Source organism: Salmo salar, chromosome 27 (assembly GCF_965601325.2).
Source record: "Salmo salar chromosome 27, fSalSal1, whole genome shotgun sequence".
Taxonomy (NCBI): Eukaryota; Metazoa; Chordata; class Actinopteri; order Salmoniformes; family Salmonidae; genus Salmo; species Salmo salar.
In genome coordinates this window covers 30,332,374-30,347,402 of record NC_138317.1, presented here as the reverse complement: position 1 = coordinate 30,347,402, position 15,029 = coordinate 30,332,374, and the positions used below count along the sequence as shown (strand labels likewise).

Genomic DNA, 15,029 nt, shown 5'->3' with positions numbered 1-15,029 from the left:
GGAATGTTAACATGTTGATCCAGAAGGTATGTTAACATGTTGATCCAGAAGGAATGTTAACATGTTGATCCAGAAGGAATGTTAACATGTTGATCCAGAAGGAATGTTAACATGTTGATCCAGAAGGTATGTTAACATGTTGATCCAGAAGGAATGTTAACATGTTGATCCAGAAGGTATGTTAACATGTTGATCCAGAAGGAATGTTAGCATGTTGATCCAGAAGGTATGTTAACATGTTGCTCCAGAAGGTATGTTAACATGTTGATCCAGAAGGAATTTTGGCATGTTGATCCAGAAGGAATGTTAACATGTTGATTCAGAAGGTATGTTAACATGTTGATCCAGAAGGAATGTTAACATGTTGATCCAGAAGGTATGTTAACATGTTGATCCAGAAGGAATGTTAGCATGTTGATCCAGAAGGAATGTTAACATGTTGATCCAGAAGGAATGTTAACATGTTTATCCAGAAGGTATGTTAACATGTTGATCCAGAAGGTATGTTAACATGTTGATCCAGAAGGTATGTTAACATGTTGATCCAGAATGAATGTTAGAATGTTGATCTAGGAAGAATGTTAACATGTTGATCCAGAAGGTATGTTAACATGTTGATCCAGAAGGAATGTTAACATGTTGATCCAGAAGGTATGTTAACATGTTGATCCAGAAGGTATGTTAACATGTTGATCCAGAAGGAATGTTAACATGTTGATCCAGAAGGAATGTTAACATGTTGATCCAGAAGGTATGTTAACATGTTGATCCAGAAGGAATTTTGGCATGTTGATCCAGAAGGAATGTTAACATGTTGATCCAGAAGGTATGTTAACATGTTGATCCAGAAGGTATGTTAACATGTTGATCCAGAATGAATGTTAGAATGTTGATCTAGGAAGAATGTTAACATGTTGATCCAGAAGGTATGTTAACATGTTGAGCCAGAAGGAATGTTAACATGTTGATCCAGAAGGTATGTTAACATGTTGATCCAGAAGGAATTTTAGCATGTTGATCCAGAAGGAATGTTAACATGTTGATCCAGAAGGTATGTTAACATGTTGATCCAGAAGGAATTTTGGCATGTTGATCCAGAAGGAATGTTAACATGTTGATCCAGAAGGAATGTTAGCATGTTGATCCTGAAGGAATGTTAACATGTTGATCCAGAAGGAATGTTAACATGTTGATCCAGAAGGAATTTTAGCATGTTGATCCAGAAGGAATGTTAACATGTTGATCCAGAAGGAATGTTAACATGTTGATCCAGAAGGAATGTTAACATGTTGATCCAGAAGGAATGTTAACATGTTGATCCAGAAGGTATGTTAACATGTTGATCCAGAAGGAATGTTAACATGTTGATCCAGAAGGAATGTTAACATGTTGATCCAGAAGGAATGTTAACATGTTGATCCAGAAGGTATGTTAACATGTTGATCCAGAAGGAATGTTAACATGTTGATCCAGAAGGTATGTTAACATGTTGATCCAGAAGGAATGTTAGCATGTTGATCCAGAAGGTATGTTAACATGTTGCTCCAGAAGGTATGTTAACATGTTGATCCAGAAGGAATTTTGGCATGTTGATCCAGAAGGAATGTTAACATGTTGATTCAGAAGGTATGTTAACATGTTGATCCAGAAGGAATGTTAACATGTTGATCCAGAAGGTATGTTAACATGTTGATCCAGAAGGAATGTTAGCATGTTGATCCAGAAGGAATGTTAACATGTTGATCCAGAAGGAATGTTAACATGTTTATCCAGAAGGTATGTTAACATGTTGATCCAGAAGGTATGTTAACATGTTGATCCAGAAGGTATGTTAACATGTTGATCCAGAATGAATGTTAGAATGTTGATCTAGGAAGAATGTTAACATGTTGATCCAGAAGGTATGTTAACATGTTGATCCAGAAGGAATGTTAACATGTTGATCCAGAAGGTATGTTAACATGTTGATCCAGAAGGTATGTTAACATGTTGATCCAGAAGGAATGTTAACATGTTGATCCAGAAGGAATGTTAACATGTTGATCCAGAAGGTATGTTAACATGTTGATCCAGAAGGAATTTTGGCATGTTGATCCAGAAGGAATGTTAACATGTTGATCCAGAAGGTATGTTAACATGTTGATCCAGAAGGTATGTTAACATGTTGATCCAGAATGAATGTTAGAATGTTGATCTAGGAAGAATGTTAACATGTTGATCCAGAAGGTATGTTAACATGTTGAGCCAGAAGGAATGTTAACATGTTGATCCAGAAGGTATGTTAACATGTTGATCCAGAAGGAATTTTAGCATGTTGATCCAGAAGGAATGTTAACATGTTGATCCAGAAGGTATGTTAACATGTTGATCCAGAAGGAATTTTGGCATGTTGATCCAGAAGGAATGTTAACATGTTGATCCAGAAGGAATGTTAGCATGTTGATCCTGAAGGAATGTTAACATGTTGATCCAGAAGGAATGTTAACATGTTGATCCAGAAGGAATTTTAGCATGTTGATCCAGAAGGAATGTTAACATGTTGATCCAGAAGGAATGTTAACATGTTGATCCAGAAGGAATGTTAACATGTTGATCCAGAAGGAATGTTAACATGTTGATCCAGAATGAATGTTAACATGTTGATCCAGAAGGAATGTTAGCATGTTGATCCAGAAGGAATGTTAACATGTTGATCCAGAAGGAATGTTAGCATGTTGATCCAGAAGGAATGTTAACATGTTGATCCAGAAGGAATGCTAACATGTTGATCCAGAAGGAATTCCAGACTACATCCCAGGATAGGAGAGAGAATGGATCAGGGTAATTCAGAGATAGAACATTTCAAGCTAAAAGATGGGAAAGTCTGATACCTCTACTAAACCAGTTGGGGATAATTGTGTCTGAATTACTTTGCCACATAACCCTGACATCTATTTTCAACAGTTGGATAGTGGGTACCCACTGGGCACAGACGTCAGTTCAACGTCTGGTTTTGATTTATATTTGGTTGAGTTGTCAACAAAACATCTCACCATATCATTGGATTTAAGTTAAAAGCTGGGTGAAAAAAATATGAAATTCCCTTACGTTGATCCAATCAGTTTTCCACTTTGATTCAACTTCATCACATTACATTTTTGGGGGTTGAAATGACGTGGAAACAACATTGATTCAACCAGTTGTTGCCCAGTTGATATGTGGGTAATAAAAAAATGTATGTATGTAAGTATGGGAAAGCTTCAGAAAAACACTAGCAAAACTTTTATTTTGAGGTGAACAATCTCTTCAATGTTTACGAGTCAAACTCATTCCACGAAGGGTCGATTGTCTGCGGGTTTTCGCTTCTCCCTTGTACTTGATTGATGAATTTTGGACACTGTGTTAACTAACCTCCAAACAAGCTTCAATGCCATACAACACTCCTTCTGTGGCCTCCAACTGCTCTTAAACGCTAGTGAAACTAAATGCATGCTTTTCAACCGTTCGCTGCCCGCACCCGCCCGCCCGACTAGCATCACTACTCTGGACGGTTCTGACTTATGTGGACAACTACAAATACCTAGGTGTCTGGCTAGACTGTAAACTCTCCTTCCAGACTCACATTAAACATCTCCAATCCAAAATTAAATCAAGAATTGACTTCCTATTTCGCAACAAAGCATCCTTCACTCACACCGCCAAACATACCCTCGTAAAACTGACTATCCTTCCGATCCTCGACTTCGGCGATGTCATTTACAAAATAGATTCCAATACTCTACTCAGCAAACTGGATGCAGTCTATCACAGTGCCATCCGTTTTGTCACCAAAGCCCCTTATACCACCCACCACTGCGACCTGTATGCTCTAGTCGGCTGGCCCTCGCTACATATTCGTCGCCAGACCCACTGGCTCCAGGTCATCTATAAGTCTTTGCTAGGTAAAGCTCCGCCTTATCTCAGCTCACTGATCACGATAACAACACCCACTCGTAGCACGCGCTCCAGCAGGTATATCTCACTGGTCACTCCCAAAGCCAACACCTCTTTGGCCGCCTTTTCTTCCAGTTCTCTGCTGCCAATTACTGGAACGAATTGCAAAAATCGCTGAAGCTGGAGACTTATATTTCCCTCACTAACTTTAAACATCAGCTATCTGAGCAGCTAACCGATCGCTGCAGCTGTACATAGCCCATCTGTAAATAGCCCACCCAATCTACCTACCTCATCCCCATATTGCTTTTATTTACTTTTCTGCTCTTTTGCACACCAGTATTTCTACTTGTACATCATTATCTGCTCATCTATCACTCCAGTGTTAATCTGCAAAATTGTAATTACTTCGCTACTATGGCCTATTTATTGCCTTACCTCCTCACGGCATTTGCACACACTGTATATTGACTTAATTTTTTTTCTATTGTGTTATTGACGGTACGCTTGTTTATTCCATGTGTAACTCTGTGTTGTTGTTTGTGTCGTACTGCTTTGCTTTATCTTGGGCAGGTCGCAGTTGTAAATGAGAACTTGTTCTCAACTAGCCTACCTGGTTAAATAAAGGTGAAATAAAAATAAATAAAAGGTCACTGATTAGTAAGGAACCCCCCTCACCTGGTTGTCTAGGTCTTAATTGAAATAAAAACTAAAAACCATGAGACACTAGGCCCTCTGTGGAATGAGTTTGACACACCTGACCTAGATGTTCAAAAAATGTCTTACCTGAGGTCCTGGGATGCCCACCCCTTCAACTCCTGTGTCACCCTACAGGGAGCAGCACAGACACACACACGGAGTCAGCACAGACACACACACAGAGTCAGCACAGACACACACACACGGAGTCAGCACATCCACACACACTGAGTCAGCACAGACACACACACACACACACACACACACACACACACACACACACACACACACGGAGTCAGCACAGACACACACACACACACACACACACACACACACACACACACACACACACACACACACACACACACACACACACACACGGAGTCAGCACAGACACACACACACACACACACACACACACACACACACACACACACACACACACACACACACACTGAGTCAGCACAGACACACACACTGAGTCAGCACAGACACACACACTGAGTCAGTACAGACACACACACTGAGTCAGCACAGACACACACTGAGTCAGCACAGACACACACACACTGAGTCAGCACAGACACACACACACACTGAGTCAGCATAGACACACACACACTGAGTCAGCATAGACACACACACACTGAGTCAGCATAGACACACACACACTGAGTCAGCACAGACACACACACACGTTGAGTAAGCACAGAAACACACACACATTGAGTCAGCACAGACACACACACTGAGTCAGTACAGACACACACAGTGAGTCAGTACAGACACACACACAGTGAGTCAGCACAAACACACACACAAAGTCAGCACAGACACATACACTGAGTCAGTACAGACACACACACAGTGAGTCAGCACAGACACACACACACTGAGTCAGCACAGACACACACACACTGAGTCAGCACAGACACACACACACACTGAGTCAGCACAGATACACATGGAGTCAGCACAGACACACACATGGAGTCAGCACAGACACACACACAGAGTCAGCACACACACACACACTGAGTCAGTACAGACACACACACAGAGTCAGCACAGACACACACACACATTGAGTCAGCACAGACACACACACACAGAGTCAGCACACACACACACGGAGTCAGCACACACACACACGGAGTCAGCACACACACACACGCAGTCAGTACAGACACACACACATTGAGTCAGCACAGACACACACACGGAGTCAGCACAGACACACACACTGAGTCAGTACAGACACACACACAGTGAGTCAGTACAGGCACACACAGTGAGTCAGCACAGACACACACACAGTGAGTCAGTACAGACACACAAACAGTGAGTCAGTACAGACACACACACACTAAGTCAGCACAGACACACACACTAAGTCAGCACATCCACACACACTGAGTCAGCACAGACACACACACTGAGTCAGCACAGTAACACACACACGGAGTCAGCACAGACACACACACACACACACACACACTGAGTCAGCACAGACACACACACACAGAGTCAGCACAGACACAAACACTGAGTCAGCACAGAGACACACACTAGGTCAGCACAGAGACACACACACTGAGTCAGCATAGACACACACATACTGAGTCAGCATAGACACACACACACTGAGTCAGCATAGACACACACACATTCAGTCAGCACAGACACACACACACATTGAGTCAGCACAGACACACACACTGAGTCAGCACAGACACACACACTGAGTCAGCACAGACACACACACTGAGTCAGCACAGACACACACACAGTGAGTCAGCACAAACACACACACACTGAGTCAGTACAAACACACACACACTGAGTCAGCACAGACACACACACACACTGAGTCAGCACAGACACACACACACTGAGTCAGCACAGACAAAAACACACTGAGTCAGCACAGACACACACACACACTGAGTCAGCACAGACACACACACACTGAGTCAGCACAGACACACATGGAGTCAGCACAGACACACACATGGAGTCAGCACAGACACACACACAGAGTCAGCACAGACACACACACACACATTGAGTCAGCACAGACACACACACGGAGTCAGCACACACACACACACACACACTGAGTCAGTACAGACACACACACTGAGTCAGTACAGACACACACACAGTGAGTCAGCACAGACACACACACAGAGTCAGCACAGACACACACACACAAACACGGAGTCAGCACAGACACACACACTGAGTCAGCACAGACACACACACTGAGTCAGCACATCCACACACACTGAGTCAGCACAGACACACACACTGAGTCAGCACAGACATACACACTGAGTCAGCACAGACACACACACTGAGTCAGCACAGACACACACACACGGAGTCAGCACAGCCACACACACTGAGTCAGCACAGCCACACACACTGAGTCAGCACATCCACACACACTGAGTCAGCACAGCCACACACACTGAGTCAGCACAGAGACACACACTGAGTCAGCACAGAGACACACACTGAGTCAGCACAGACACACACACACTGAGTCAGCACAGATACACACACTGAGTCAGCACAGACACACACACTCAGTCAGCCACTAGTGAAACTCACACCAACCCTTGTACATGAGCATGGCAAATGATCATACTGTACCTGGCTTCCTTTTTGTCCTATAGGCCCTTGGACACCGGGAAGACCTGGTTTGCCCTGGTAGATGGAAAGATAGAAAGACAAGATAGAGAAGAAAAATAAAGAAGAAGTGTAAAGTACCAGTCAAAAGTTTGGACATACTCAACACTCATTAAAGTTTTTAACAGTTTTATTCTATTTTCTACATTGTAGAATAATAGTGAAGACTTCAAAACTATTAAATAACACATATGGAATCATGTAGTAACCCAAAAAGTGTTAAATAAATCAAAATATATTTTATATTTGAGATTCTTCCAAGTAGCCACTCTTGCCTTGATGACAGCTTTGCACACTCTTGGCATTCTCTCAACCAGGTTCATGAGGTAATCATCTGGAAGGCATTTCAATTAACATGTGTGCCTTGTTAGAAGTTAATTTGTGGAATTTCTTTCCTTCTTAATGCGTTTGAGCCAATCAGTTGTGTTTTGACAAGGTAGGGTGGTATACAGAACATAGCCCTATTTGGTAAAACACCAAGTCCATATTATAGCAAGAACAGCTCAAATAAGCAAAGAGAAACGACGGTGCATCATTACTTTAGGACATGAAGGTCAGTCAATCCGGAAAATTTCAAGAACTTTGAAAGATTCTTCAAGTGCAGTCGCAAAAACCATCAAGCGCTATGATGAAACTGGCTCTCATGAGGACCGCCACAGGAAAGGAAGACCCAGAGTTACCTCTGCTGCAGAGGATAAGTTCATTAGAGTTAACTGCACCTCAGATTGCAGCCAAAATAAATGCTTCACAGAGTTCAAGTAACAGACACATCTCAACATGAACTGTTCAGAGGAGACTGCGTGAATCAGGTCTTCATGGTCGAATTGATGCAAAGAAACCACTACTAAAGGACACCAATACGAAGAAGAGACTTGCTTGGGCCAAGAAACATGAGAAATGGACATTAGATTGGTGGAAATCTGTTCTTTGGTCTGATGAGTAAAAATTTGAGATTTTTGGTTCCAACCGTGTCTTGTGAGACGTAGAGTAGGTGAACGGATGATCTCGGATGATCTCTGCATGTGTGGTTCCCACCGTGAAGCATGGAGGAGGAGGTGTGATGGTGCTTTGCTGGTGACACTGTCAGTGATTTATTTAGAATTCAAGTCACAGTTAACCAGCATGGCTACCACAGCATTCTGCAGCAATACGCCATCACATCTGGTTTGCGCTTAGTGGGACTATCATTTCTTTTTCAACAGGACAATGACCCAACACACCTCTAGGGTGTGTAAGGGCTATTTGACCAAGAAGGATAGTGATGGAGTTCTGCATCAGAATGAAAAGCAGCCAGCAAGTGCTCAGCATATGTGGGAACTCCTTCAAGATTGTTGGAAAAGCATTCCAGGTGAAGCTGGTTGAGAGAATGCCAAGAGTGTGCAAAGCAGTCATCAAGGCAAAGGGTGTTACTTTGAAGAATCTCAAATATAAAATATATCTTGATTTGTTTAACACTTTTTTGGTTACCACATGATTCAATATGTGTTATTTCATAGTGTTGATATCTTCACTATTATTCTACAATGTAGAAAAAAAAAAGAAAAACCCTTGAATGAGAAGAGGAGTCTAAACTTTTGACTGGTACTGTATGTGTAGAGCTATAACAGTACATCTCAAAGGCCAGTCATGCTGCAGACTTACATGTTTCCCTGCTTTCCCCTCTCCTGGGGGTCCCGGGTCGCCCCTCTCTCCCTTGGGTCCCTGCATCCCTCCTACACCCATCTGTTGCCCAGAGACAGGCGCACAGCTCTCACACGCCTCTCCCTGGTGATACATACAACACAAAAACAGTCAACAAGAGAGAGAACAGTCTGGGTTAGTTGGTTACATTAGATAGTTAGACAGGCAGACAGACAAACACACATATAGATCAAAGCAACGTCAGCACAAGAACTGTTTGGAGGAGGAATAATGGTCGGAGGCTGTTTTTCATGGTCCGGGCTAGGCCCTTTAGTTCCAGTGAAGGGAAATCTTAATGCTACAGCATACAATGACATTCTAGGCGATTCTGCGCTTCCAACGTTTTGGCAACAGTTTGGGGAAGGCCCTTTCATGTTTCAGCATGGTAATACCCCCATGCACAAAGCGAGGGCCATACAGAAATGGTTTGTCGAGATTGGTGTGGAAGAACTTGACTGGCCTGCATAGAGCCCTGACCTTAACCCAATCGAACACATTTGGGATGAATTGGAATGCTGACTGAGCCAGGCCTAATCGCCCAACACCAGTGCCCAACCTCACTAATGCTCTTGTGGCTGAATGGAAGCAAGTCCCCGCAGCAATGTTCCAACATCTAGTGGAAAGCCTTGCCAGAAGAGTGGAGGCTGTTATAGCAGCAAAGGGGGACCAACTCCATATTAATACCCATGATTTTGGAATGAGATGTTTGACGGTCATGTAGCGTAGATAGATATATATTTAATTAGTTCATTAGTTAGATAGATAGTTTGATTGTTAGTTAGTTAGATGGATAGTTAGATAGTTTGATCGTTAAATAGTTAGTTAGTTCATCTGCTATACAGGGTGTTGAAGATAGTTTATTTAATTAACAGCCTTTTATAGCATCATCTTTAATACGCTTATGCGATCTTGGATTCACAATCTATATAGGCATAAGGATACGTTATAAGATACTTGGACAGATAAGGGAGATGGATGGATAAACAGCCAAAAAGACAGCCAACTAACCAGCCAGACAGTCAGGCTGACTCATTGATTGGTTGGTTGGGTGTTCCATACCTTCTCTCCCTTCAGTCCAGTTAGTCCATCCCGACCAGGCTCTCCAGGCAGGCCCTGGGTTCCATGGGTTCCGGCTAATCCTTGATCTCCCTGCTCACCCTGGTCGCCCTAGCAAATGAGACATATGCATTTTAATCAATAATAGGGATCTGGTCTGTGACTGGTACTTGAACATTCATAAATAAAGATAATATAACTATAGTCCAGGAATCATTCAAGCAAGCCATGTCTATGAATGAAGACTAATTATCAATAGGCTTAATCTGGGTTTGTGATACCAGATTCTTCAATTGTATTTTAACTGCCAGTCTTAGCTCAGGTAACATCAGTGTGTGCTACAGAGTCAAGGTTATTTAAGGTGGTCCGACTGATTCCTCAGATTCCGCAGAGGTCCTACATTTTTTTAAGGTTGGCTGATTTTCCAGTGGACTTCCCAGTTTATAGGGACTATGGTTATTTCAATTGGACCAAGCCCTCCAGGGACCTAAAGTTAATTTAAGCTGGACTCATTTGCAGATGGATCGAAGGCTTTTCTAGGTTTTCCTAATGACATTGCCTGGTTTAAGGTGGTCTGAGGACCCCAGAGACATGAGTTAATCTAATGTAGTCTGATTTCTCTGCAGTCATTTTAGGGGTATCTGCTCATTTAAGGAGGACTAAAGTACCTGGAGATATTAGATGATTTAAGGCAGTCTAGTCTGCTTGTTCCCTGGAGTAACAGGCTACATTCAAAATAGACTAATTTCCCTGGGTTATTCAATGTCTTATTTAAGGCGGACTGATTTTCCTGTGGACATTAGGTTTACTAAGGTACTGAGTTCCCTAGGGACATAATTTAAGTCAATGTGATTGGATTTCTCTGCAGGCAACAAGGCTATTTAAGGTGGACTGAATTCCCCAGAGGCTTTGTCACATATCCTGGCACTAGCTGAGAATGAATACATTACTGTCCCTTCGCATCTTTCAATTCTATTCAGAGACTTCTACAAAGAAAACCCTGTAATGAAGAACTTACCTTCTCTCCCCTTAGACCATCACGACCTGGAACACCCTGTGCAAAGAGACAGGAAAAGACAGAGATTTAGAGTGATACGCACCTATAAGATTATGCACACGCAGGCACGCACGCATGCACACACACACACCTGTGCAAGCCTCTACCCATTCAGATATAAACCCGTTGACACAGCGCTAACCACTGAGGCCCATGTAATTAAGCTGAGACACAGTATCTTACCATTTAATTGAGATTTATAGCTCACCTTGGCGTATCCTGTGGTAGGTGGGGGAGTACCTGCATATGTCATGACTGGGCCAATATTTAAGTTGCAGTGTATACAGTGATCTAAGGTAAGTTTGGTGTTTTTAGTGGGTTTGACAGACGCATGTGTATGTTGTTGGCTTAGTCATGTTAAACAAGCATGGTCAAAATAATGCAAACCAGGTTGACAAAGTAGGTAGAGTCCTCATAGCCCTCTTCTCTCCAGGTAGAGGGGTCTCACCTGTTTGCCGTCGGTGCCCTCTCCTGCAGGCCCGGCGGGCCCTGGAGGGCCAGTTTCACCCGCTAGCACCTTGACGAAGGACGTCCCACTGCCCACCTCAGAGGGAGAAGACTGGCACACCCCACACGACGCACCCTGGGGTAGAGGGGAGAAACACTGGCTTAGGACTGTTGGCAAACGATACACACATACACACATACAAACGTATAGACATACTTTCATGTGTAAAGATGTACACACACAAACTAACACACACTTCACCTTCTCTCCTTTAGGGCCTGGAGTTCCTAGACCAGGAATCCCTGGATCTCCCTGTCAAAATAATCACATAACACAACACATCAAACCAAAATATAACATAACACATCATACCAAAACACAACACAACATAACATATCATACCAAACACAACATATCATATCAAAACACAACATATCATACCAAAACACAACATATCATACCAAACACAACATAACATAACACATCATACCAAAACACAACATATTATACCAAAACACAACATAACACATCATACCAAAACACAATATAACACATCATACCAAAACACAACATAACACAAAATATCATATCAAAACACAACATAACATATCATACCAAAACACAACATATCATACCAAACACAACATAACATAACACATCATACCAAAACACAACATAACACAACACAACATATCATATCAAAACACAACATAACATATCATACCAAAACACAACATATCATACCAAACACAACATAACATAACACATCATACCAAACACAACATAACACATCATACCAAAACACAACACAACATAACACATCATACCAAAAACAACATAACAGAACATATCATATCAAAACACAATATAACACATCATACCAAAACACAACATAACACAAAATATCATATCAAAACACAACATAACATATCATACCAAAACACAACATATCATACCAAACACAACATAACATAACACATCATACCAAAACACAACACAACATATCATACCAAAACACAACATATCATACCAAACACAACACAACACATCATACCAAAACACAACACAACATATCATACCAAAACACAACATATCATACCAAACACAACATAACATAACACATCATACCAAACACAACATATCATACCAAACACAACACAACATAACACATCATACCAAAACACAACACAACATATCATACCAAAACACAACATATGATACCAACCACATCATAACACAACACATCATACCAAACACAACATATCATACCAAACACAACACAACATAACATATTATACCAAAACACAACATAACACATCATACCAAAACACAACATATCATATCAAAACACAACATATCATATCAAAACAAAACATAACATGATGACATCACCCAGTATTAGATGTAGTGTATGTTAGCTCCACCCTCTCACCTTTATCCCCTTCAGTCCATCCTTGCCACTAGGTCCTCTGGGTCCAGCTTTGCCCTAACAGATACAGATAATGCCTTCAGAAAGTTTTCACAACCCTTAACTTTTCCACATTTTCTTGTGTTACAACCTGAATTTAAAATGGATTAAATTGAGATTTTCTGTCACTAGCCTACACACAATAACCCATAGTGTCAAAGTGGAATGATGATATTTATTTACATTTTTTATAAATGAATAAAAAATGAAAATCTGACATGTCTTGAGTCAATAAGTACTGAAACCCTTTGTTATGGCAAGCCTTAATAAGGTCAGGAGTAAAATTGTGCTTAAAAAGTCACATAATACGTTGCATAGACTCTGTGTGCAATAATAGTGTTTAACATGATTTTTGAATGACTACCTCATTCATCCTCAGTCGAGGAGTGAATTTCAAACACAGATTCAACCACAAAGAAAAGCAAGGTTTTCCAATGCCTCAAAAAAAAGGGCACCTACAGTATTGGTAGAAAAAAAGCAGACATTGAATATTAATTACACTTAGTTATTAATTACACTTTGGAGGGTGTATCAATACACCCAGGCACCACATAAACACAGGTGTCCTTTCTAACTCAGATGCTGGAGAGGAAGGAAACCGCTCAGAGATTTCACGATGAGGCCAATGGTGACTTTAAAACTGTTACAGAGTATAATGGCTGTGATAGGAGAAAAATACTAACCTAATTGACAGAGTGAAAAGAAGGAAGCCTGTACAGAATATTATTATTATATATATTTTTTTTTGTAAAACTGCAAAAAATGTGGCAAAGAAATTAACTTTATTTCCTGAATATAAAACATTATGTTTGGGGCAAATCCAACACATCACTGAGTACCATTCTTCATATGCATGGTGGAGACTGTATCGTGTTATGGGTATGCTTGTCACTGGCAAGGATTAGGGAGTCTTTTAAAAAATTAACGGAATAGAGCTACTGTAAGCACAGGCAAAATCCTAGAGGAAAACCTGGTTCAGTCTCCCAGACACTGGGAGACAAATTCACCTTTCAGCAGGACAATAACCTAAAATACAAGGCCAAATATACACTGGAGTTGTTTACCAAAATTACATTGAACGTTCCTGAGTGGCCTAGTTACAGTTTTGACTTAAATCGGCTTGAAAATCTATGGCAAGACTTGAAAATGGCTGTCTAGGAATTATCAACAAGCAACTTGACAGAGCTGAGAGAATTCAAAAAAATAATAATGTGCAAATATTGCATAAAGAAAGACTCATAGCTGTAATCACTGCCAAAGCTGAATTTAACATGTATTGACTCAAGGGGTTGAATACTTTTCTACTGAAGATATATTAATGTTTTTTTTTTATGTTGTTTTTTTTACAAATGTTAGAATGTGTCTTCTAATTTGACATTACAGAGTATTTTGTGTACATCATTGACAAAAAATGACAATTAAATCAATTTGAATCCCACTTTGTAACACAAAAAAATAAAGGGGTGTGAATACTTTCGTAAGGCATTGTAGTTACAGTGCATTTCATCACTTTGTCTCCAAAGAGCCTTACAACAGCCAACTGAACTCATTTTTAGATCTGTAATAAGCCTGAGGAAAATACACTGCTCAAAAAAATAAAGGGAACACTTAAACAACACAATGTAACTCCAAGTCAATGACACGTCTGTGAAATCAAACTGTCCACTTAGGAAGCAACACTGATTGACAATAAATTTCACATGCTGTTGTGCAAATGGAATAGACAACAGGTGGAAATTATAGGCAATTAGCAAGACACCCCCAATAAAGGAGTGGTTCTGCAGGTGGGGACCACAGACCACTTCTCAGTTCCTATGCTTCCTGGCTGATGTTTTGGTCACTTTTGAATGCTGGCGGTGCTTTCACTCTAGTGGTAGCATGAGACGGAGTCTACAACCCACACAAGTGGCTCAGGTAGTGCAGCTCATCCAGGATGGCACATCAATGCGAGCTGTGGCAAGAAGGTTTGCTGTGTCTGTCAGCGTAGTGTCCAGAGCATGGAGGCGCTACCAGTA

At 41.2% G+C, this 15,029-nt stretch overlaps 1 protein-coding gene across 5 annotated transcripts in view; it reads right to left on the bottom strand.

The window, feature by feature from the left end:
* The window catches only part of LOC106588839 (collagen alpha-1(XVI) chain-like), a 106,100-nt gene that overhangs the window by 23,528 nt on the left and 67,543 nt on the right, over positions 1 to 15,029 (bottom strand). For all 5 annotated transcript variants that reach the window (XM_045709603.2, XM_014178312.3, XM_045709604.2 and 2 more), the window contains exons 24-31: positions 12,979 to 13,032; positions 11,808 to 11,858; positions 11,547 to 11,681; positions 11,060 to 11,095; positions 10,045 to 10,152; positions 8,947 to 9,069; positions 7,270 to 7,323; positions 4,699 to 4,740 (exon numbers count right to left, since the gene is read on the bottom strand). In XM_045709603.2, coding sequence (XP_045565559.2) covers positions 4,699 to 4,740; positions 7,270 to 7,323; positions 8,947 to 9,069; positions 10,045 to 10,152; positions 11,060 to 11,095; positions 11,547 to 11,681; positions 11,808 to 11,858; positions 12,979 to 13,032 — 603 coding nt within the window. The remainder of the gene's footprint in view (positions 1 to 4,698; positions 4,741 to 7,269; positions 7,324 to 8,946; positions 9,070 to 10,044; positions 10,153 to 11,059; positions 11,096 to 11,546; positions 11,682 to 11,807; positions 11,859 to 12,978; positions 13,033 to 15,029) is intronic.